Raw genomic sequence first — 23,185 nt, 5'->3', positions numbered from 1 at the left:
ACAACTGCACGTAAAACACAGCACTGTTACATGGGACTTTTATTAACTGGACACAGGGAGGTGTAGAAGTAGTTTTACCCATTCTGTGGGTGTAGTCTGGTGCGAAAGTCACTCCTGATGAAACAGTGGTGTGAGAGGTTTTTATCAAGAGTTTTGAGCTGAAATATTAATATTAACATTCAGTGTAAATGATCTTTTAAAATACTTTTCATAATGACATGAAAGTCTTTGACTGAGTGTATGTGTGTGGATTACTGTTTACGTTCCTACATACATGAGGATTTTTCTTGTGGATCATGAATCATGTGACTTCTGAGAGTTTTTTGGTGTTGGTTTGTTGGTGTGTCCCAGAGCTCAACACAGATTTGCTAAATTCCTCCTCTGTGCCCTTTTATTCTGACACACACACACACACACACACACACACACACCCACAGACACACACAGACAAGCTGTCTGGGTCAATAGGGCTCTGGCTCATGTGTGAAAGTAAGAAAGTTTTTATTTTTTAACAAAGCTCTTGAAACAATCTCAAATGAATTTCCAGGTGAGAAGTTGTCTATGAAGAGGAAACATGAGTGTTTACTTTGTTTGTATTTCTGTGTCTTCTCTTTTTTTCTGTCAGTTTTCAGTTTCATTTAACCAACAAATGACAAACATTGTTATTTTTTTTTACTGACCAACAAACACATAAACGGACAGCATGAGCATGTGGGCGGCTGCTTCCGTACATGCTCTGTATTCCTGCGTGTGTTATGGAGGAGTGGTTTTTTTTTTGAAGGGGGTTGGGTAATGAGCGACAATCAGCCGTATGAGTCCCCCCTCAGGGGGGCCCCAGCTCCAGCATGAGGGTTATGTAAGTTTTTCAGCTGCCAGCCCTCCTGCCTGCCTTTGCCTCACATTCACATTGTTATTGACTCCAGAGGAGCACACAGACCGGTTGCCCAGTAGTCAGTGAGTCAGTCAGTCACTGAGGCAGTAGATTAAAGACCAGTCGAGTGTAAACAAGGCTCAGAGGAGGAGAAACACACCTCCTGTTCACTTCTTGTCAAAGTTTTTCTTCCCACAAGAGGAGGTGGTTGAGGGAGTTTGACAGGGAGTTAGAGACCAAGAGATCAGAGAGGAGAGGACGAAGGAAAGCAGAGGAGACCAGCTCTTCTCTCCGCTCGATAACCATGTTGCTCCTGGACGAAACAGAGTCATTCACAGGTAGGTGACATCATCACCCTGACCCCCGAGGCAGGGTTAGCAAAGGGTTGAATCCCGGACCTCGAGGAAAGCAGCAGCAAAGAGAGGAAATCGAAGGAGGGGGTGGGGGTGCAGAAAGGTTGGAGACGGGGCGATGCTTTTGAGAACAGGAAGAAATGCTGCACAGATGCTCAGTGGTTCAGCTGATGAGATATTGAGCTCCTCGGCTGCGGAGGTGCCTCCCAGCTGCATCCTGTTTGAAGAAAAGCAGCATGAATGAAGCCAGAAAGGAGATGAAAGGGAGGGAAAACGAGAACCCGCACAGATCTGACGAGCAGACATTAGTTACAGCTGTCTCAGAAGTGAGGAGAGTGTGTGGCAGTAGTTGATTGACGCTTGTTAAGTTACTTAACGTTGTTGTGTAACACTGGATCCATACCTACTTATGCATGCACCGGCTCTCTCTCCTCTTTTCTCTCTGTTTTCTCTCTCTACTCTTTTATCTCTTCATGTTTCAGATCTTTTCAGTCACTTTCCTCCTTTCTCGCTCCCTCTGTTCAATTCCTCCCCTTTCCTCTCCTCGGTCAGTCCTCCCTCCATCTCTCAGCCGGTCTCTCTACACGCGTGCCGGCCGCCGTTCTCTCGTGTTGTCGTTTCAGGCCCGTCCTCTCATTGGTTGTTTCTACGGTTACCTAAACCAATGCCGCTTCGTGATAGGCGGATCCGAGTAGGATTGGGCCATGCTGGAAGTGTGAGCATGTGGAGGCAGGAAAACATATGGTTCATCAGACCAGTGGGTTAGGGGGGTAAACGCATGAGGCAGCAGGCGGGGACAGAGCGCCGCCGCAGTCTGCAGCTTGTCTGGGTGGAGAGAGGTAAAATCTGGCAGGAGTCTTTTTCTCACACAGGGTGTAATTTCCTTCTGTATTTACTCAGCAAAGGCAGGAGGCTCAGGAACTCATGCAAATTCACACAGTTTAAATCTGTCATTTTGCCAAACTTCAACTGAAACTCTAATAAGACTCAAAGTGTTTATTTATTAAAATGAGCCTTTTCAGGCCTGATTAACAGGCTTATGTGCAAAAAGTTCATTTTCTAAGATTCCACTTGAATCATCTTCAAACGCAGTGTGCGACTCTGCGGGAGCAGTCTGAAAACAGGACAGAGAAGTTTCTTGTGTTGTCGCTGCACATTGGATTTGAAATGCAACAGTGAGCGTGAGGTTAATAATGAGCTTTATTCAGGTGTTTCCATCCATATCTGATGAACAGCGTGTGGAGTTTAATCAGCCCAATTTTAGTGACACTAAAGTACAAGTTCATATAAACTTAACCGAAGTCTCCAGCTCACAGACACCGGCTTTCAGAGGAGGAGCTGGATCAGCTGGACTGAGGTCAGGTAGGGCTGCCTCGTGTGAAAATGAATCGGAATCAGAATCAAAATTAGTTTTTTGCCAAGGAGGTTTTCACGTACGAGGAATTTGTCTTGGTGCGAAACAGTAAACAATACAATAAAATGTAAACAAAGATAAACAAAGATGGAAACAAAGATAAAAGTTCTGCAGGTCAGATCACTGAGATATAAACAGAAAAATTTAGCACTAAAACTATTGTGCAATAAAGATATGAAAAGAAAATTTAAATATACACAATACAAATATGCGCACTGTGCAAAATGTGAGGGGGGGTGGGGGGGTCAGTGGCAGTGGGGGTCTCTCTGTGAATCACTCAAACTTCACCACCAGTGTTTTAATTTAAATCCAATGCTGTGAGGTACAAACACCAAACAATGAGAAACGTGTTACTGTCCTCACTGTTCATCTGCTCGTCTCTGACATTAGAAAGCGAGAGACCGTGTTCGTGTGAAGGGTTTTATCAACCCAGAGGTTGAAACGCTCTGAAAGTTCATTTATCCCTAAACTACACATGAAAAGAGCTGAGCTGCTGCTGAATATTTGAACTGAGATTAGTTCAAACAGAAATGTGTCTGATCGTTGGGTCATTATTCAGGATCTCTGAACTGACCAGCTGAGGATTAAGACTTTAAATCCCATTTAAACCTCACAACTTTTGTTTTGGTTTTGCTCGGGGGTCGCCATGCTCCGCTGCATCTGCCTCTCTCTGCGCTGGCGTTTATTTAGAAACGTGTTCACAAGGATCCTTCGTGGAGCAATAACTAATGTCTACTGCTTGTAATTTAGTGTGGCTCTGGGTGTTTGGCCCTCTGTGAGAAGAGACACTAGATGCCTTGTCATCGCTGCGAATGTGGCATGTGGAGGGGCGATAAAGGCTGAAAGAACACACTGTTCTATCTCATATCCTTTGTGGAGGCTGCGTGTATGTATGTATGTATGTGTGTGTGTGTGTGTGTGTGTTTCTGCAGACATACATACCTGTGAGTACAATCTGCCCATCAGTGACGAGCTGCTTACTGTGAAAAGAAAAATAAAAGCAGCTGTGGTACAATACAGCAGGAAGGAGCTGGTTTGACTGATCCTCTTTCACCCTCGCGCCAGGCAGGGACAACCTGTCCTGTTCAGACCGGAGCCAGGGTCCGGGCCAAACGCCGGGAGCACGTGCAGTCTGGCTGCTTTCATAATGCCACAGCATGGAGGATGTAGGCTCGGCTGGGCCGGCCACACGGCTCTCATTCCCACTCCCCTGATGTCGTCTTTTTTTTTTTTTTTATCGCCCTGCTTCCTGCTCCCAGATCTTTGTTCTCCATCAATGTAAATTTCCTCCTTTTAACTTCTCTTTCTGTTTTTTTTATTTTCACCTCGCCGCTGCACAGACCCATTCACCCAACCTCCACCTTCCCCTCCCTGCCTCTTTTTCTGCTCTTTCTGTTTGTCCCTCGCTCCACACACTCAGTCTTATAGATTATACAGGCTTCACTCTTAATGCTGTTTTTTTTTCTCACATCAATAAACTCCCGCTGTCCTTGTCTCGCCTTATCTCTCTCTCTCTCTCTCTCTCTCTCTCTCTCTCTCTCTCTGAATGGCTGTCTCCTGTTACAACAGTCTTGTGACCAGAGAGTGAACATCATGTGGACAGTGACCGCGTCAAGCCAGAAAAGGTCACATTATTTCACACTGGAACCAAATACTTCAGGATTACAGCCAGACCTCAAGAGCCTGAATAATGATTGAGTTAATGTTCCTGTGATCACCTGATTATCTTTTATTAGTGTAGCTGAAGTTTAAAGGTGTGACTCACCACGTGTTCACTGTGAACGTGAAGTTTCTGAAATGATGTTGAAACACGTCCAAAACCATGGACGCGGCGGCGCATCTTACTGACGTGTATTAACAGCTGAATGACATTCCTGAGCAACCGCTAACTTACTTCCTAACACGCTGACGTCAGAGAAGGGCATCGTGGGTCATCACAGGTTGCAGAGGAGCCGACGCGGACCCGACTCCTGTCAGGAGGCAGCTGCACAACGACGACCTAAAAAGACTTGAACTTTACGCTCAGTACTCACATTATGTGCACATGTTGGATATGTGTATAAACTCACAGTAATGACAGGGTTGTTTAAATGAACAGTCACATTAGTTAAAGTGCTTCACCCTCTGCCACATGTTTGACTCCACACTCTGTAGTCGCTTCCAGTCATTTAAAGGCTTGTGAACCAATATTTCCCCTGGTGTTGGAGAGAGAGCCCTCAGAGACGCAGAGGAAAAGCTCTTTACTGTTATTTGAATCACTAAAGTTGAATCACATGCCAGCAACTAGTGTGTATCATCCATTACACATAGTCTGTCCTCCTGTAAGGAAACGATCTTACAGGTTGTCTGTCAGCAGGTTATTATGACCATGACCCATAGTTAGGTTTTGTTGCTAGGCGACATCTGGAGGTCGTGGTAATGATGACAGGAGCAAAGGGAAAAGTGCAGTGACGTAGTTTATAGAGCGACAAAGTCCAGATGGATGGATGGGTTAACCGTGTTGTTATTATTGTAACCATGACAACAAAGATCGTCTAATGTTGAGGGAGTACTTTAACCTTAATTTACCATCTTTTCCTAAACCGAACCAGTTGGCATGTTTATTATTGTAACCATGACAACCAAGGTACAGTGCGCCTGCCACTGTGGGGGTTGAAAAGACCGACCTGTGTGGTTGAGAACACAAGAAAATCTGTGCGTTAGTTTTGGTTTGAACAAACTTAATTTGCAGGTAGAGGTGAAATTACTTGGTTAATTTGAATCAGTTCCTCAGGTTTATAGAGTCATAGTCGCTTTTTCTGACCCCGCCCACGTGGGCCACTGTCAAACTCATCACTGAGGTCAAAGGGGTTAAACACGTCAGTTTTACAGTACACTCACCTGGGGTCAGAGCACAGGTGGGGCAACGGCACTGACGCAGACCAGTGTGAGCACCGGGGACCGGCGGCGGCTCTGAGTCGGTGAGTCTGACAGTGACACTGCGTTCTGAGCGCTGCCAACGACGGTTTATGTAACAGGCTGTAGTATGAGCGGCACAGTTATGATGTGATGCAGCATCTAGACGTGTGTGTGTGTGTGTGTGTCCTCTCCTCCTCCTCCTCCTCCTCCTCCTCCTCCTCCTCTTCCTCCCCAGCAGCAGTGACACACTGGCCTACAAACAACTTGTTCTATCACCCATCACCCCTCCGCTGCTCTCTCTCTCTCTCTCTCTATCACACTCAAGTCTTTCTCTTCATGTTTGTCCTGCACACACACACACACACACACACACACACACACACACACACACACACACACACACACACACAGCCAGCAGGAGGGTTTCATAACTCACCTGCCTCACTCTAATAAAGCAGCCTTAATATCTCATTTAGGGCAGTCTGTTATATAAGAGAGGTGTGTGTGTCACTTTGTGTGTGTGTGTGTGTGTGCGCGTGCTTTTTTTGTCATGTTGAGAGCAGCAGCATTCTTAAGATCATTTTTTTGGCCTCTCTCTGTTATATAAGTTCTGTAGCTCGGTTAAATCTTTGTCTGTGTTTGGAAGGAAACCACGACTGATTTTCCACAAATATTTCTTCTTTGGTTTTTTTTTTTTTTTTTTTTTATGGTTTTGGGTTTTTTTTTTTGTTTTTTTGTCCCTGCCTGATCGTTGTGATATGTTAGTGCAGAGGGCATGTGGACCAGATGTTAGACAGAAAAGGCTGTTTCAGGAAATCACCTTGAGTTCTAGGAAACTTGGCTGACCCTATAAAGTCTACACAAATCACAGATCAGTAATCAGTAATGTTTCCAATTTGTTTGGCATTAGGTGTGCAAGAGAAACAGAAGGCTTGTGACATCAGACATCCAGGAAATCAAAGATTGATTGTGTGTTGAAAAATGAAAAAGTGACATTTCTGCTGAAGTTGTGTGGCCGGAGTTCACTGACTGATGTATTGATCTGATGTATGGATGTGTTGTGTTTCAGTTTATCTCCTGATCAGCGCCACAGCGTGTCCACCTCCATCACTCTCGTCTGTCTGCTCCCTCCACCTGAAATCACCCCGTCATTTTTACAGCCGCTGCAGTTTGGAAAACAGTTGTAAAAATAAGAGGAACAGTGTGAGAGTGGCAGAAAATCCAGACGTTGACCACACACACGCACGCACTGTCGCACACTCACACATACACATGCCTGCGCTCACACGGGGCAGACGCACTCATCATGGCGTGCAGTAGGTGCCAGTGTGTGTCTGTTTGAGAGTGTGTGTGTCTCAAAGTCTAGATCTTCTTTTGAACGTCAGTGTGTTGGTCTGGGTCTGCCTGCTCCTGCCAGTGTGACTGTGTGACTGTGAGCTGGTACGTGTGAGTGTGTGTGCGCGCGTGTGCGTGTGTGTGCGTACAGGACGTGAGGTTCTTGTGAGCGTGGTGGTTGTATAACAGCCAGAGGCAGCGGTTACATAAGCGTCCCCTCTCGTCCGACCAGCCTCAGCGTCGGTGGCCTGTCTGTCTGTTCGAGAGCAACTTTCTGTCTTGAGTGAGACTGAGACTGTGTGTGTGTGTGTGTGTGTGAGCTCTTATTAAAGCAGGACGTTGTATTGTGCACAGCAGCAAATAAAAGAGAGAATCGAAGAAGTTGTGTGTTGCATGTTGACCTCGACTCTTAACACAACCCACTGACCTTGTTCACACTGATCCATGACACGTCTCCGTTTCTGTCACGGTGACATTTTGACCCCTCCCCTCCCTCCTTCTTATATCTTCACACAAACACTTTTGTTGAATCAGACACTGCTGATTTCTCAAAAAAACATCTGACCTCTGTGTTTTTCTGTCACATTTTAGTCCAGTTAAAGCTCAACAAAGATTGTTTGTCATTTGTCATCAAATTAAAAGTGAATTTCCAGGTAATCAGGACAGTTTGGCCATAAACCAGGGTTAAATCCCATTTAATGATTAATTTACATAAATGCTGAAATCCAGACTTTCTTTTCGAGCCTTAGTTTATTTTTGCAGGGAGATAAGAGGAATCAGTTCAGCTCATGATGAAAGGGAGTGATGTGTTTGGGTTTTTTTGTAGTTCTGGTTGTCTGCGGTTGAAAACCTAATCAGATTTTCATCACAATTCTGTCATGAAATCTCATTTTTCCCATTAATCTTTCAGTTTATTATGTGTTTTAAAGGTTCAGTTTTACTCATATTTAACAGTATGATGCACCTTCATCTATAGAAGCGTCAGTTATAAGTACAAGACTGCTCATTACCTCCTATTTGGTTTTCATCCTGTTAGCTAGTCCAATGTCAGGTGTGAATGTGTCTGGAACCTCTCGGTTAATTTCCGATTCCCGAGCGGCGTCATCAGCGGCTGCACACCAACCAACCAGAGCAATGAAACGTGATGTAGCACAGACTGACAGAAAGATATAAAGGCTACAGTGGAAATGCTGTGGCGATCGAGGATTCAACAAACCTCTTCACATCAGCCTGTTGTTAATGTGTCAGTCATCATATCAAACCCACCAATCACAACCATTTTAGATAAATGGTCTGACCCGTTTCTGGACGGGGGTTGGACCCATCTGTTGGAGCTCGCTGATTGGTCTGGATTCCAGGCTAGTAATTAGCAAGTAATGTTAAAAAATTGTATACATTTTCAGTGAAATTTGGTGGAAAATAAAGTCACAGACCAGGAAATGAGAGAGTTTGTTTTTTGGCATAGGCTGGTGAATTATTTAGTTACGAGATAAAATCTCACTATTTTTTCAGTAACTACTTATCTGAATGACAGGATCCTGTGATCGTCTGTAATTATGTGCATTTTGATCCACATAAAAATAGGCATACTTATTAAATATTGTTCTTAAGAGATGAACTGCATCCACAGAAAACAGAATATCTCCCCCCAGGATGAAGTTATGCTTAAACATATTCTCTGTAGTATGATTCAGGTAATTACCACAGCTGACATTTGCCAAAGAACATACTGTACGTTAGATATACATCGTTTAATGACGGCAGGGAGTCGGATGTCTGGAGGAAAACTTCCTGCTCTGGGAGGTGTGATTTTGTGTTTTATAACCGAACACTAGCGGGAGGGGATTATGTAACAAGGAGGACACGACGGCCCAGTGAGCGTGCTCAAACACGTACCTGTACAACGACGGAAGGGAAAGAGAGGCAAGGTGCGACATGGGAGAGGAAGAAAATGAGGGAAATAACACATAAAATGGTGAGAGGAGAGGAGTGAGAAGACGGGCAGGAGTTAGGTAATTGGCAGATGAACGGAGAGGAGAGGTGGAAAGGAAAAATCAAAGAGGAGGAGGAGGGAGTTGAAATTCAGAGAGGCGCAGTGAAGATAATTGAGCAGGAGGAAGATGAAACTGGGAGAGTCGGGGACAGGTGAGGAAAGACAGGAAGCGGAGGAGGGAACGGAGCAAGTGGGAGATGACTGAGACGAAGAGGAGGGAGGATGAGGAGGACAGGTGAGAAGACAGAGGAGGACAGGGTCAGATTGGATTGTCAGGGACTGTAAATCTTTTGTTATTTACTGTTTACATCATTTTAACCCATTTTTATTTATTTTTTATTCAAGAAATATGACTTTAAAGAATAATTTCAATTTTTTAACAGTTTTTATTTTGAAAAATCCGAACAGAAAACACCAGAGACATAATAATAAAAAAAAAACTCATGCTCTTGACATAAGAGGGGGTCTATAGGGTTATTGATCACTGATTATTTGCAGCAGTAGAGAAGGTCGTCTACTAATCGGAGGGTTGGTGGTTCGATCCCTGGCTCCTCCTTCAAAATACCGAACCTCAAATTGCCTCCAGCGTGTGTGTGATAGAAAAGCGCTGTATAAATGTGTGTGTGAGGGGTCGATACGACTAGAGAACTGCTTTCCATCGACCATTTACTCCATCAGGATCTCTGCTTCACTCTCGTTTTGCAACAAAGGTGCCCTCTGATTGGCTTTTCAAACGTCAGACGTTACACAATTCACATTTAACTTTTCCAAAACATGTTGAATAACTATGAGAGAATGGATCTATTTATGGGTCGGGCAGAAAGGGCACAAAATTGATCCATTTTTCTCCAGCCGAGAGTCTCAGGGTGGTTCTCGGATGAAATGATAAAAATTTCCACGCTGCGTTTCAGTGAATTCTGTATCCCTCTGTTTCCTGTCTACTTCCTGGAATCCCCATCTGTGTTGAATAACCTGTGTGTGTGTGTGTGTGTGTGTGTGTGTGTGTGTGTGTGTGTGTGTGTGTGTGTGTGTGTGTGTGTGTGTGTGTGTGTGTGCATGTGCGTGGATTCTCCGTTGCGTAGTAGTAAATATCTGCGTCATCTGTAATCTGCTTACGTAGACAGCAGGCAGAGGACAGGAGGGAGGGACACAGACTGCCCACTGCCGTCGTTTTATTTATATATTTGGATTTATTTTTTTTAGAGTTTGTAGGTCAGTGATTCACAGGGAAGAGGAGCAGCGGCTGTAAGGACAGAAAGTTTCGACATTAAGAGTTGGTTTGTGAAGAAAAACACACACACTAGCCACTGAAAACAGTGGATCCTTGGTTCAGTAGTTTGGTGTGTCTCACCACCACTGGCTGTTTGTGTGTCTGTGCTCGTCAGTGTGGTATAAGTGACCAAACAGAACCTGTATGTAGGTCAAGAGCTGCATCTCATATTTCCTGCCCGAGTGTGTCCCCAGCTTGGCCTCAGCTGTCTGAGTTCATGATTAATGGATGCAAATAAATCACATCTCTAGTGTTTTTTTTTCAAAATGAATAAGTAAATGGCCTCAGTCGAGCTGCAGACGGGTTTCTGATAGATTCATGTTGGGATTTCACTTTACAGCCACTATTTTGTGTTTTATCATGAAACAAAATCCGACCGAGTTTGTCTTTGGTTTCAGAAAAAGACACAAACAAGTCTTAAAGTGATACTGCACCAAAAATCTGTAGACGGAGAGTGGCTGCGTAAAGTTTGAGTTTGCTTCACAGCAGGAAAAACTTCACGTCCAAACACTTGAAGCAATCAGTATATTCCAAACGCTCTCATTGCTCCAATTATCGTGGCCTGATTGACTCCCAGCCACACCACACTCCACACCTCAAGAAAAATTTCTGCACCATTTCATTTATGTAAACTTGTAATAAACCTCGACATGTGGGATGTTCAGTTAACAAAAGGTAGATTTTAGATGAAATATAAGACGAGTGTCCAAAATGTAAAGAAAAACTTGGAAAAACTTTTTTTTTTGGTTACAAGTTACCCACAGCAGTTAAACACCCAGTAAAAGTTCAGAAATCACTTTGTAAATCATTCATCACGCAGCTAAACCGACCAAAGCTGCAGCATTTTAGGTTTATAAAAATAAAAAAACCCACAAATTTTCAGATCAGAGGTCACAGTCAGTTCTGTCACAGTCTGTAGTAATTATTCATGGAGCAGCTCAGAGAAATGTTATTGGACGACTCGACAGATTATAGTTTTTAGTCGTGCTTTGAACTGGAGGGCAGACATTTACCCATCTGTTCCACAGAAGATCCATGAAGAGCAACCACCACAGCTCACAAGAAAAACATATTCTGTGCAGCCTGAAGCTGCTTTCAGCGTCGTCAGGTGAAAACTTGTATCACCGAACTTGTGAGGTTTTTCAGAGCCAAGAAAAACAGCCTGCGCAGGTTTGATTGTATCCAGTGTGTAAAACACAGGAGTCGATGTTTTCATGTTAAATAGTTCTACAGCTGCCAAAACTTTTGTGTTTTAAATCTTTCCTGTGGTCTCACTTAGTCGTTCTTCTCCTCTATCTCTTGACGCACTGGAGGGAATGCCATCTATTTGAAACACACATACACACACACACACACACACACACACACACACACACACACACACACACACACACACACAGTGCTGTTGCATGGTTGCGGTGTTGTGTTTGTCAGCACAGTCTGAGGAGTTATGTAAACACTCAGCATATACGTAGTTATGGTTACATAACCCTGTGGTTGCAGAAGACATTTCCCCCCTGCAACCCCCCGGCCCCCGCCCCCCCTCAGAGAGACACACACACACACACACAATTAGACACTAACAATGATTTTGGTCCTGATGTTTTCACATTCTTTGGCGTTGTGTTGCTCCTGTGAGGAGCAGTGAGTCTGTAATCCACTGGGAGTGTGTAACAGAACAGATGAGCTGTGGGGGCTGTTTACCCCGCGTCACTCACTCACTGCTGATGAGTCAGCATTTCGTCAAGACGCTCGGTGGCATTCTCAGTTTCCCTGACAGAGGTCGAAGTTTCACCCGCGTTCACACTTTGTCCCGGATCACGATCGTTGGGCTTCCTGCTTCCTCATCATCATCACTCGCAGCACATTGTTTGAGTTTGATTTGGTCGCTTAGCAACAATCACCACTCCAGCTCTAATTTTCACCTTAAGAGGATGCCTCCGCTGGAGTCGTACACAAGGGGGTGTTTCTCGATTGGGTGGGGGGGCGTCAGAAGCTGAATTTAGACCCTGGCCTGACTTTAAATCAACAGGCAGTTCGCTGTTCAGCAACAGGACATCATGAACTCATACGTTTTGAATTCAATCCAAGGAATTGTTCTGCCGGCCCCTTTGTTTCCACTGAAGTTAGAACTGCGGCGGTAAAGTGCTCTTTTGATGACACTGAAAAACAAAACGTTCTGGTTTAAATCTGTATTTCGCAGAGATCACACAAAGTCACCTCACCTGACCTGAACGACGAGCAGCTTGTGGTTTTGTCTTGTTCTTCTGGGCTGGTGGAGGAAGCTGAGCTAAGATAAGCTAACTCAGTTTGTTTTCTGCTCCTCTCTCAGAGAGAGCAGCTTTGGTTTCGTATCATCATCCACAATCTGAGCAGTTTCCTCGGCGGGAGCCAAGTGTCACGACATCAGTAGAAACGTCTGCAGTGTGTTCACTTCAGAGCGAGTTGACACCAGCTCCATGGCCTCCACCAGGGTTTGTGCTGTGTTGTGTGTTTTCATGCAGGTTCCTGGTTGGGTGGAGCTGGAGGCCATCAGGGAAGTGGAGGCAACCGGCCACTGTCCTCCACCTAGATCATTCAAGCCCTCACATTCTGGCACTAAGGAGGCTCCCTTCTCCTCCTTTCTTTTCCCTTTGTTGGAGTTCAGATTTTTGGTTCATTTACTTCTGTTATCTTTAGTTATCCTAATTAAACCAAACTTTATTCTTGTTGAATAAAATCCCTTTGTTTTAGTTACATCTGCGTGCGTCTTCCTTTAGTTGCTTTTGTCTCAGAGCCGGGCGATAACACAGATTCACAAGCAGCCTTTTAAGACCAAGTCACGTTTATCATTTTTATGTAATTGTAGAATCTGTCAAATGATCCTGATGACTTTTGTGTCTGTGGAGGATTTGATTCGGTTTTGATCCACATGACATGATGTGATGCGTCTGTGTTTAACATCATACAGCCAGTGACTCCCTTTTATCTGCTATATCAGCTATTTTCATTGGAGCGCTGCTTTTGTTGCGCCTCAGTATCATTTGCACAGCACCTGGTGTGTGTGTGTGTGTGTGTGTGTGTGTGTGTGTGTGTGTGTGTGTGTACTTGTACTTGCTTCATAGTAAGGACCAAAAAAAGTATTTTACTAACAGAGTGAGGACATTTTGGGAAAGTGAGGACATTTTGGCCGGTCCTCACTTTTTGAGACGCCTTCAAATCACATTTTGAGGGTTAAGACTTGGTTTTAGAGTTATGGTTAGAATTAGGTTTAGGTTAAGGTTAGGGTCAGGGTTAGGGTTAGGCACTCAGCTGTGATGGTTAAGGTTAGGGTAAGGGGCTAGGGAATGTATTATGTCAATGAGTGTCCTCACAAAGATAGAAGTACGTGTGTGTGTGTGTGTGTGTGTGTGTGTGTGTGTGTGTGTGTGTGTGTGTGTGTGTGTTTAGCCTGACTCGAGAGATTTTCAGTTTCCTGGGTCCTCAGTGAGGAGTGTTGAACACTTGATTAGTTATATAACATACTTTGTTCATTTCAATGTGTGTGTTGTATAACCCGTCCCCACTGTCTGGTCATAATGCAGTGGGATTCTCCTCAAGGTGTGTGTTATACTGATTCATACGTGTGTGTGTGTGTGTGTGTGTGTGTGTGTGTGTGTGTGTGTGTGTGTGTGTGTGTGTGTGTGTGTGTGTGTGTGTGTGAGGCACTTCATCTTGACAGCTTCTTTACTGCTCTGTGAAACACAAAGTCACAGCTGTTCTGTTGTGAATGCACTGATGTCTGTTCACGCTCGAATCCCAGCTCCGCCTTCATCTTGACATCTCCTCTAATTGGAGTTAAATCCTCTGAGCACCTGGAAAGACGACACTTTTATTTAACAGTGGCAGGATGAGCAGATGCAGGGGTATAACATGGATAAATGGATAGATGGGTACATGGTACATGTGTATCTGGGAGGTTATGAAAGTTGTTTTTCTGTGTGATTCCTCTCCGGGTCCTTAAACAGTAGTGTTTCATACCCTGGAACAGAAACAAGTGATTGGCTGGAAGCCAGCTTGTATTCAAAGTGACAAATGTTACATAAGCCTGTGGAACTGACGCCAGTTTGTCGAACACATTTATATAAAAACCCAAGACATTTCTTTACTTAATACATAACAAGAATTTTCATTATCAGTTATTTTTTAAATTATCTCGTGTTATTTTGTTATCAATAGAAAAGTGAAAAGCTGCCTCTACAATTCCCCAAGGTGATGTCCTCCAGTTACATGTTCTTTATGTGTTTTTCATTTTCACTTCATCCTTTATATATAATAAGTGAATCTGGGATTGTGCTGCTCATGTAATATGTCTGGTAAAAGTAAATAGGTGTAATATATGTTATAAAAAGTCACTTTGACATTGATTTACACCATAAGCTGCAGAATATGGGAAAGAATTTTGAATATAATCAACACCAATGATATATAGCTAATCGTTTTAGCACCAATATCCATAAAGTGAATGTGATCCAGCTCATAGAAAGATACATGGACACAAACAACATGGTCAGCCTGACGCTCAGTTCGTCTCCTCCTCCAGCTCCTCTCTCACAGCCAGAGGGACGTCCTTATCTTCTCTAAAGCTCATACATTTCTCTGGTAAAACCATTAAAGAGGCTGTTAAACACTCGGACTCTGTGGCCAGTCTGCTAATGGCCTCTCCCTCCACATCCCACTCTCATTTTCTCATTTAATCTTCGCTGGAAACACTGTACAGAGAAAATAGCACAAATATTATTACCTCTCATAGTTAATTCTGTTTTTATTATTTATGTATTGTTATTACCAAAAATGATAAAGACATACGGGGACTTTATTTGCAAATAAACAGATCATATGTGTGCGGGGATGTGGTCACAAGGTTTATTTGATAACTTATAAAATCATATTTGGTAACATAGATTCATTTCTCTCTCTCTCTCTCTCTCTCTCTCTCTTTCCCAGAATCTACGTCTGTGTGTGTGTGTGTGTGTGTGTGTGTGTGTGTGTGTGTGTGTGTGTGTGTGTGTCCACCCCCTCTCACTCTGAAGTGCATCTCTCTCTCTCTCTCTCTCTTTGAATGATGACCTTGCTTTCATGTCTCCCCCTCTCCTCTTTCCCTTCCTGTCTGCGCGCCCTCAGTGTCTCTTCTGAGTCGTAACTGTGTGTGTGTGTGTGTGTGTGTGTGTGTGTGTGTGCGTGCGTGCGTGTGTGTGTGTTTGTGTAGTGATGCTGAGGCTCTGTGAATTTCAGGAATCGTTATATAACTGTTCTGTAAGGTAGAGTTGGAGGGAGGTGAGGGACAAACAAAGTTGGGGGGAGATGCAGTGATTGAGTGAATGTTTAATTCAAAGCTGTGACATCTTCTTATGAGAGAACATCTCGTCTTTGCCGCTCTTATCTCTCACTGATATCTCTGACTGTGAGACTCATTCAGATTGATGAAAGCTTTTTCCTTTTTTGCTGTTCCAGATGCACAAAGTCCGGCGGCTCACTCCTGGAAAAAAGCAAACGTGGTGCACAGGATATTGTGTTTTTATGTTTCCTGTTTTAGAAGAACTAGGTGGTCAGCATGAGAGCAAAAGCTAAAGACGTCACTGTACTGAACAAGTGATAAGATCTCATGGCCTGTTTTTCTCTTTGTTTACTTATCATCAGAAACTTGTTTCACATCTTGAGCTTTTAAAGCAGCAACTTCACATTAAAGAGAAATCTGAAACTGTGAAGAAACACAGTGGGAATATTCTTCCATCTGTCCTTAGAGATTTAAATTCAAGTCATCAGTCAAAGTATTGGAAAAAGTAAAGTTTTAACCCATCGATGACACTAGATGGTCACCAGAGTTACAGTTCATCATGAGGGAGATGTTTATTTATATACCCTAATATCATAAATCACAATTTGTCTGAAGAGGCTTCACAATCAAGGTAAAGGAAGTGATGTTAGTCTTGAAGCTCTGCTTGTGGAAAATGCAAAGTTTTGTGCCAATCTATCGAGGAGAGATATTTTAAGGTGAAGATGTTGACCTGCTGGTGGCGCTATGGCAACAGTCACTAGGAAAACAAGTGGGAGGTCTTCCTGCCTCCAGAGCTGTAGAGTCTGGATCTGCAACTGTAAACCACCTCCCCGTGATCCTGCTCAACACCTGCTGCTAAACTTTATTTAACTTTGAACTTTTATTTTGATAGAAATATATATAATTCCTCCAGAAATTGCATTGTCTAGTTAGGCTTCGAGTTGTGAGGAGCAATGTCTTTCAAGGCAATCTGTCCTGTAGTTACTCCGGCCTGGACCTAAGTGGTGGACTGGGCTGACTGACCCTGCTGGCGTAGAGTCACGCAACTAGAGAAAAAGACTAAAAATCTTGGACATAATCCAAAATGAACCGTGAATGATCCATACCAAGGTGTGTAAATTCATATCAGCAAAAAAAGACTATTAGGCCTGAAAGACCTGATCTGGACTGGGTCAGGATTTATGAACCTCTTTTCTACATTATGTTTTAAAGGTAACTCAGGTGCTGACTGAACATTTCAAAGCTTTTTCTGTCACTAACATGCCAGAATTAGAGGGTAGTGCATCTTGTGAGGAGATGAAGTATTTCCTGATATGTCTGTGATTTAATTGACTTTGTTCACTCGTTTCTTGTCTTAGGCATTAATTAATCTGATATCACAATCATCGCCAATGGACTGTTCTGAAACAGTAGTCTACTGACGGGGCGTTTTTATGTAATTTGTTTTTATAACTGGCGGTAAGCTCATCACCAGCCTCCATGCTCCAGTGTGTCAGAGATGTGTGTCTCTGTGTGTGTGCGCACACATGTGCACATTCTCATAGTGTGGAAACTGAAACACAGGTTTGCCAGGAGTCGTGCAGTGAACATATCTTGTATGCATTTCTGTGTGTGTGTGTGTGTGTTTGTGTGTGAAAATCGTTTGTGTTGGCAGTGTGTCCTTGTTTGTCCAGTTATCCCAGGCAGATTCTTGGCTGGAGCAGTCCACATATTTATGTGTGTGTTTGTGTGTGTGTGTGTGTGTGTGTGTGTGTGTGTGTGTGTTAGTTATTTATGTGATGATTTATATTCTGATGTGAACATTTGTCCTCTGGAATGTGTGTGTGTGCGTGTGTGTCGGTGTTTGTGTCCTGTCTTGTGTTTCGTAAGTCGTCCATATTTATGATCCAGCTCTTACATAAGCCTCAGATCTGGTTCAGTGTGTCTCTGGCAGAACAACTGAGAGAGCGAGGAGGAGGAGGAGGAGACGAGGAGAAGAAGAAGAAAGGTGAAAGTGAAATCCAGGCAGATTGAGGGAGAAAGAGAGAGGGAACTAGAAATGAGGACAAGTTGAGAAAAACACTGAAGAATAAAAATAAGACAAACAGAAGAGAGTTAAAGGTGCTGCACGCTGCAGCTTTCATGATTTTGTATTGAAGTATTCTTTGGCTGTGCTGTTTTGCAAATGTCGTTTAGTTAAATGTTAATTTGTATAAATTTGAAAACTTGAATCCTCACAGGCTGTGGCTGAAAACAGCAGCTGAGATGAGTCAGCAGTTTAATGGAAGTTTCCATTTCAAACACAGTAAACAGGCACAGTTAGAGAGATGTCAACAGCTTCAAACCAAGGCCGATAAATACAAGGAATACAATGTGGATAAAATAACATTTTATAGTTTAGATAATCTCAATTCTTTAAGTAAATCTTTGATCAAACGCTGGACTTGAGACAAACTGGTCAGTGAATATCCTGCTTTACATTTTCTAACTGGCAGTGTTGGTGAGTTTAGGTTTGTGAGTTTCTGCCTTTTTATTGGGCTGAACTTTTTTTTAATAAGAGGTCACTTTATTTTGTCTCTTTACCACTTACAAAGAAGGATTGTGCTTCGTCCCCAAGATTCATAAACTGCACAGCTGACTTTCAGTAAAAGAAGAATTCACATCTAAATATTTGGTTGTACTTGGCTGCTGTTGATCCGTCTATTGTGTGCACATGTTTTGCCAAGTTGTCCTGTGTTGTTTTTGGCTGGACCGCAAAGCCGGGGGCCGACTGACTGACTGACTGACTGACTGACTGACTGACTGACTGACTGAGTGAGTGATCATACTTGTATTTCCACCAGTGCTCAGCCAAGTATCTTGTCACTGAGTTTGTGGCGTTTACAGTCTGCAGCGTTTCCAAGTGTTAGACGTTTAGAGACTTTTTTTTTTTTCAAACAGTCTGGGGATAAACCTGGTAAATGGCTGGACCGTGTATGTCTGAGGGGGCTACAGGGAAGCAGAGGGGCGCTTTCATACATATAAATAAACTACTTTCATTACATGTATGATTATTACTAAAGGAGACACAGGAAGAACTAAACATAAGACACACTGAGCAGAGAGAGCAGGAGAGAGGGAGGGAGAGAGAGAGGCCATCGATAACATGTTGTGTGTCATTAACAGAAACACCAGCAACCAGAAACGAAACAGCAGCAGCACGGCAATAAAAGCCCTGTAAAGAAATAAAAGGTTTCTGCTCACTGAAACGCTTGAGGGCTTAAAATTTGAAATGATTACTGGAAGTGTCGAGTTTGTAGTAACATGTGATACTGTAACTTTAAACGGGAGCGACTGAAAACGAGGTTTCGCACTGAAATGCAGCTATGACCAATTATACAGATCAAACAGAGGGAGTTAGAAATAAAGACCTGCCTCTAATAAAGTCTGTTATGTTTTGTAGTTGAGGTAAATAAAGGATAAACTATTGTGGATCTCAGACGTAGGATGTGCTCTTTGTGAGAGAGAAAATAAGAAAGCTATTCTGTCTCTTTGTTTTTATTGTATGTGTTTGGTGACTTTTTTTTTTTACAGACAACCTCGCAGTTATAAAATCAGGATCTGACCATGGGCGGTCCAGACATATATTGTTTAAAAGAGGAGTGTCTCATCCACACCTCTGGCACAGCCGTCTGAACGTGGACAATAGTCTTTACCAGCACAGAAATGAACAATGAGCAAATCATAATGGAAAAATTACACAGTGCTGATCCGGTAAAACTGGCTGCATGCTTGGCTGAAAGGATCTGCATGTTTGACTTGGGATTGTTCCCGTCCCCTAACGATTGTTTTATATAATTTATGTCTTTTAGGTTTGTGACTTGAAGTGTAATCAGTGCTCAGGGCAGTTTACAGGAGGTGAGGTGCCACTGAGCAGAGGAGCCTCTTACTTATTGTAATGATTTTTGATTGAATGAAAAGCTGTTTAAAGACCAACTATTATAAAACACCTGGTTATGAAAGCCATTCAGCCACAGGTACTTTTCAGACCCTGAAACCTAAATCGGTTCAGAAGCAGTGGGAGGTGAATCATAAAATTGTGGATTTGTACTGAAGAATGTTCACATCGTGTGTTCAGTAATTCAGACATCGGATAATCACTAAATGTGCATCAAAGTCAGGACAGTGAGGTAGAAATGTTTGGGAATTTTCATTGTTGGTTTAACTTTGGTATGTTGCATTTTTACAGTTTGTCTCAGGGCTGCATTATTCAGATTATTTGCAGAAGACTGCCAATAATAAGTTTCTTCAAATAACTAAACTGTCATGAAGATCAGTTCGGTAACCTTGCAGTAAAACATGATTAAATCCTTCCTGTGTTAGCTCAGAGCTGTTATCATTAAACACAATATGAATCCAAACATTTGCCTTCAATGACGACCGGACTAGTTTAAATTAGTTATGTATCGACAACACCCACATTTTATTGCACAAGTATGAATTTTTGGACTTTTGACAGCTCAGATTTGAGGATAACAATAATAATTATTAACAGATATCAGGTTCTGTGTGTATCTCAGGTTCCGTTAACTAATTCCCTTTTTTTATTACACATGAAATAACCATTACTTCTTCTCCCCCTGTCGTCCTCTCACAGACCAGTCCCACAGCGCCCCCTTCAGCTCCGAGAATGAGGCTCAGGGAGGTGACCCCGCTGTGTGGCAGTGCACTCCTCCCCCATCTACCTCACCTTCGGGAGAGACGCCGGCCCACCCTCCCCCCTCCCAGCCTGCATCTAGACCCCACTCCAGGCCAGCCAGCCAAAGCCCCTCCCCTCCCTCCACCCTTACAGGAACCAAGAAGAGGAGCTCCAAACCGGCGCACATGAGACGCAACATCAGGTACTGAACTCCACCCACCCCAGTGCTCTTAGTCAAAGAGGTCAAATGGACAACAACTAGTTTATTCTGTGTTCTTCTGCTGATTAAAACTTTATATGTAGAGTTCAACTCACAACACGTAAGAAGAAACATTCCATTTTAAAAAATGAGTCTGACTCTTTGTGTCCCTTGTTCTTAAGGTTGACTTCTGCTTATCAAGCAATCTCCTGAGTGTGTTACTGCTCAGGTGCAGAGTAGACTAACACACACTCAGCTCATTGAAAACATATTGTATTTCTAATAACACCCATTGTTGGCTGGATAATAGGATTTCGAATGAAGAACTGAAGGATGAGTCAAGTTATGATAAAATCTTTCAGTGTTTACACATATGTTCAGTCTGCGGCTTCATTCCTCCGGCTGCCAATAACCATCATATAGCTCGACCTCAAGTATGCTGTTGCTTTTACGTAACAGTGTCTCAGAGATGCGAGCTCTGGCTGTATTTAAGTGTAAAAAAAGAGTTAAGTGGTTCTTGCCCATCACTATTACAAGAAGTGATCAATAACCTTTCTTCTAAAGCGGTGAATGTATAATGCAAATTCTTTTATGCCAATGTTTACATATGAAAAACAGAAATGTGACGTTGTCTAGCTTTTTACTGAATTAATAAGTATAAAGTATAATTATAAATTTTATTTATTTTTTTAGTCACTAGGGAGCAGCAGAAAAAAATACAAGCTAATAGAAAGCTCTGACATTACATGTGTATGACTAATAGGTTAGCAAACACATTTACACATCCTTAGCAACATTAGCTTTCATTTGGAGTCATGTTTTCTGTCCAGAAGTCCAACGTTCACTCTCTTTTTAGCTCTGGTTTGGTCTCCACCAGCTCCTGAGAAACATATGTTTCTCTTAAGCAGCTGCATTTTTTGCTGTTTATTCACCAGCTAGTTGCTAACTTTAGCCGTCAGCAGTTTGGTGCAGGCCAGGTACTGAATAAGGGGTTTTATGGGTTTCTGATTTTTTTTTTTTTTTGTGAAGACTGAGCCAAAAAGTAAATGTGCCTAAACAATTAGCTGAAAGAGGCTAGTAAGCTCCCCAGAGCTGCAGAGTGAGCCGATTACTCTCTGTGGATTCATAGCTACGAGTCACACATTTCTCAATACACAGACTAATTTGATTTCTTGTTAATATTTAATAATTAATGATTAACATGGCGGTAGAGAAAGCACTGTTTAATATGACTGGTTATAATGGACTTCAGGGGAAAACATGCATCTCCCAGTCTTTAACAAATCCTGACAGTCGTTCGTCAGATTGATGGTGTTTTATTCTGTGTCTGTGCAGGAAGCTACTGAGGGAGCATCAGCTGGAGGCAGTGACCAAAGCCGTCCAGCAGGAGGAGCTGGAGAGGAGGCGACGTCTGGACCAGCAGAGAAAGCAGGATTTCCCCGTACCACTGCTGCCTGAATACACAACAGGTGAGAGTGTGTATTCAAATTCACAAAAATGCCTCCAGATACTAACAGCAACCACTGGTCCATCAGACACTAACTCTCTAACCTGTATGTCAGCCTAAGATCCTAATCCTAGCTATTAGCTAAACGCCAAAAATCCCCCATCAAACATCTTGAGAGCATCTTAACAGAAACATTTTATCCAGTCAGACTAGGTTTGACTTTTTCTTTCATCATCACTTTGACCTTTTTGCCTTTCTGTCCCTAATATCTTCCCAATCTTCTTTCTTTCCTCTTTCTTCCCTCTCCTAATCTGCCGTATCACTGCTCTCCCTCTCTCCAGGCGACGTGACAAAGCATGTGTCTTCATCATCGGCATCAACAGCATCACAGCAAGAAGTGAAGTCAGCCAGACAGGAAGTGATCTGCCTGGACTCCAGCAGCACTGGCATCAGCGACGACGGCAGCAAGACCAACGTAGCCACCTCTGTGACCGCAGAGCGCAGACACAAAACAGGTGAGACACACTCAGTTTGTTCTCACAACCCATACGAAGAGGCAACCAGAGCAACTTCTCTCGTTTTAACTCAAGTGTCATTACCTTGAAATGCATGAAGTCTTTTATTTTGTGTTTTAAGTGAATCCTTGAGCGTGTTTTTGTCAGCAAACTTGTTTCCCTTTCAGTGTTTATAAGAATATTTCAAATATGATAATAACCGATTACCTCGCTAATCTTGTGTGGATGACTTGACGAAGGAGGAGAAAAACAAAACTGAACTGAAAGGTGTACATGCAGAAAAATTCACTTTAATACATGATGCATGAAGTCAGGGTCTGGATAAACTTCTAGATCAACTTCAGGATAACGTGGCAGGGAGGGGTGATGCTGAGAGAAAAGGCCTTCGCTCAGTCTCAGCATGTCTCCAGCCCAGATTGCCCTTTGACCTTTTTTTTTTTTTGATTATGTAACTGGGCTAGTAAGGCAGACGGCTGCGGGAGGTCATGAAAGCAGATAGGGACACGGAGCTGTGAAGTTTATTTATTACCCGTCATCCAGTTGTATATTCTGAGCTGTGCGCATAGCAGGGCAAAGCCTTAAGTAAGCTAGATGCTAATACTTAAGATGCCTAATCAGCACAGTGTGAGCTCTGGTACAACGTGTGACGAGCTTTATTGGAGACGTCGAGCATTTGGAAGAAGTTTTAGTTCGAGTTTTAGAAATCAAATGTTGGTTGACTGTTTTTCTGTCAGGTCCAACAGTACAAATATTGAGACCCTCAAAGAGCATGAAGCTCACAGGGTTTCCTCAGAGTTTTGATAAACAGATATATATAAACAGTATGAATGAAAGTAAAAAATCTTTGGTTGGAGAGATGAGTGACAAACATCCACAATTAAAATATTTTCATCATTTCATGTGAGAGGAACCTCCTGGATGTTTTATATTTGGGCCC

General features: G+C 42.9%; 1 protein-coding gene and 1 long non-coding RNA gene across 6 annotated transcripts in view; one reads left to right on the top strand and one right to left on the bottom strand.

The window, feature by feature from the left end:
• The window catches only part of LOC139620090 (helicase ARIP4-like), an 80,977-nt gene that overhangs the window by 41,584 nt on the left and 16,208 nt on the right, over positions 1-23,185 (top strand). For 3 of the 5 annotated variants that reach the window (XM_071475271.1, XM_071475272.1, XM_071475274.1), the window contains 3 exons: positions 20,046-20,289; positions 21,622-21,755; positions 22,075-22,248. In XM_071475271.1, coding sequence (XP_071331372.1) covers positions 20,046-20,289; positions 21,622-21,755; positions 22,075-22,248 — 552 coding nt within the window. Of the gene's footprint in view, positions 1-892; positions 1,210-5,329; positions 5,599-20,045; positions 20,290-21,621; positions 21,756-22,074; positions 22,249-23,185 lie in introns of those variants that run through there. The other 2 variants (XM_071475273.1, XM_071475275.1) reach the window with 2 other exon arrangements.
• LOC139620092 (uncharacterized) lies at positions 2,102-5,309 on the bottom strand. The gene is made up of 4 exons (XR_011690741.1): positions 4,760-5,309; positions 4,533-4,637; positions 3,581-3,614; positions 2,102-2,338 (listed from the first exon to the last, which is right to left on the bottom strand). It is a non-coding gene; the product is annotated as an uncharacterized lncRNA (long non-coding RNA).

This window comes from Trachinotus anak, unplaced genomic scaffold, assembly GCF_046630095.1.
Source record: "Trachinotus anak isolate AG129_WGS33_773 ecotype Australia unplaced genomic scaffold, CSIRO_AGI_Tana_v1 ptg000004l, whole genome shotgun sequence".
Classification (NCBI taxonomy): Eukaryota; Metazoa; Chordata; class Actinopteri; order Carangiformes; family Carangidae; genus Trachinotus; species Trachinotus anak.
This window is presented reverse-complemented; position numbering and strand designations above follow the sequence as displayed.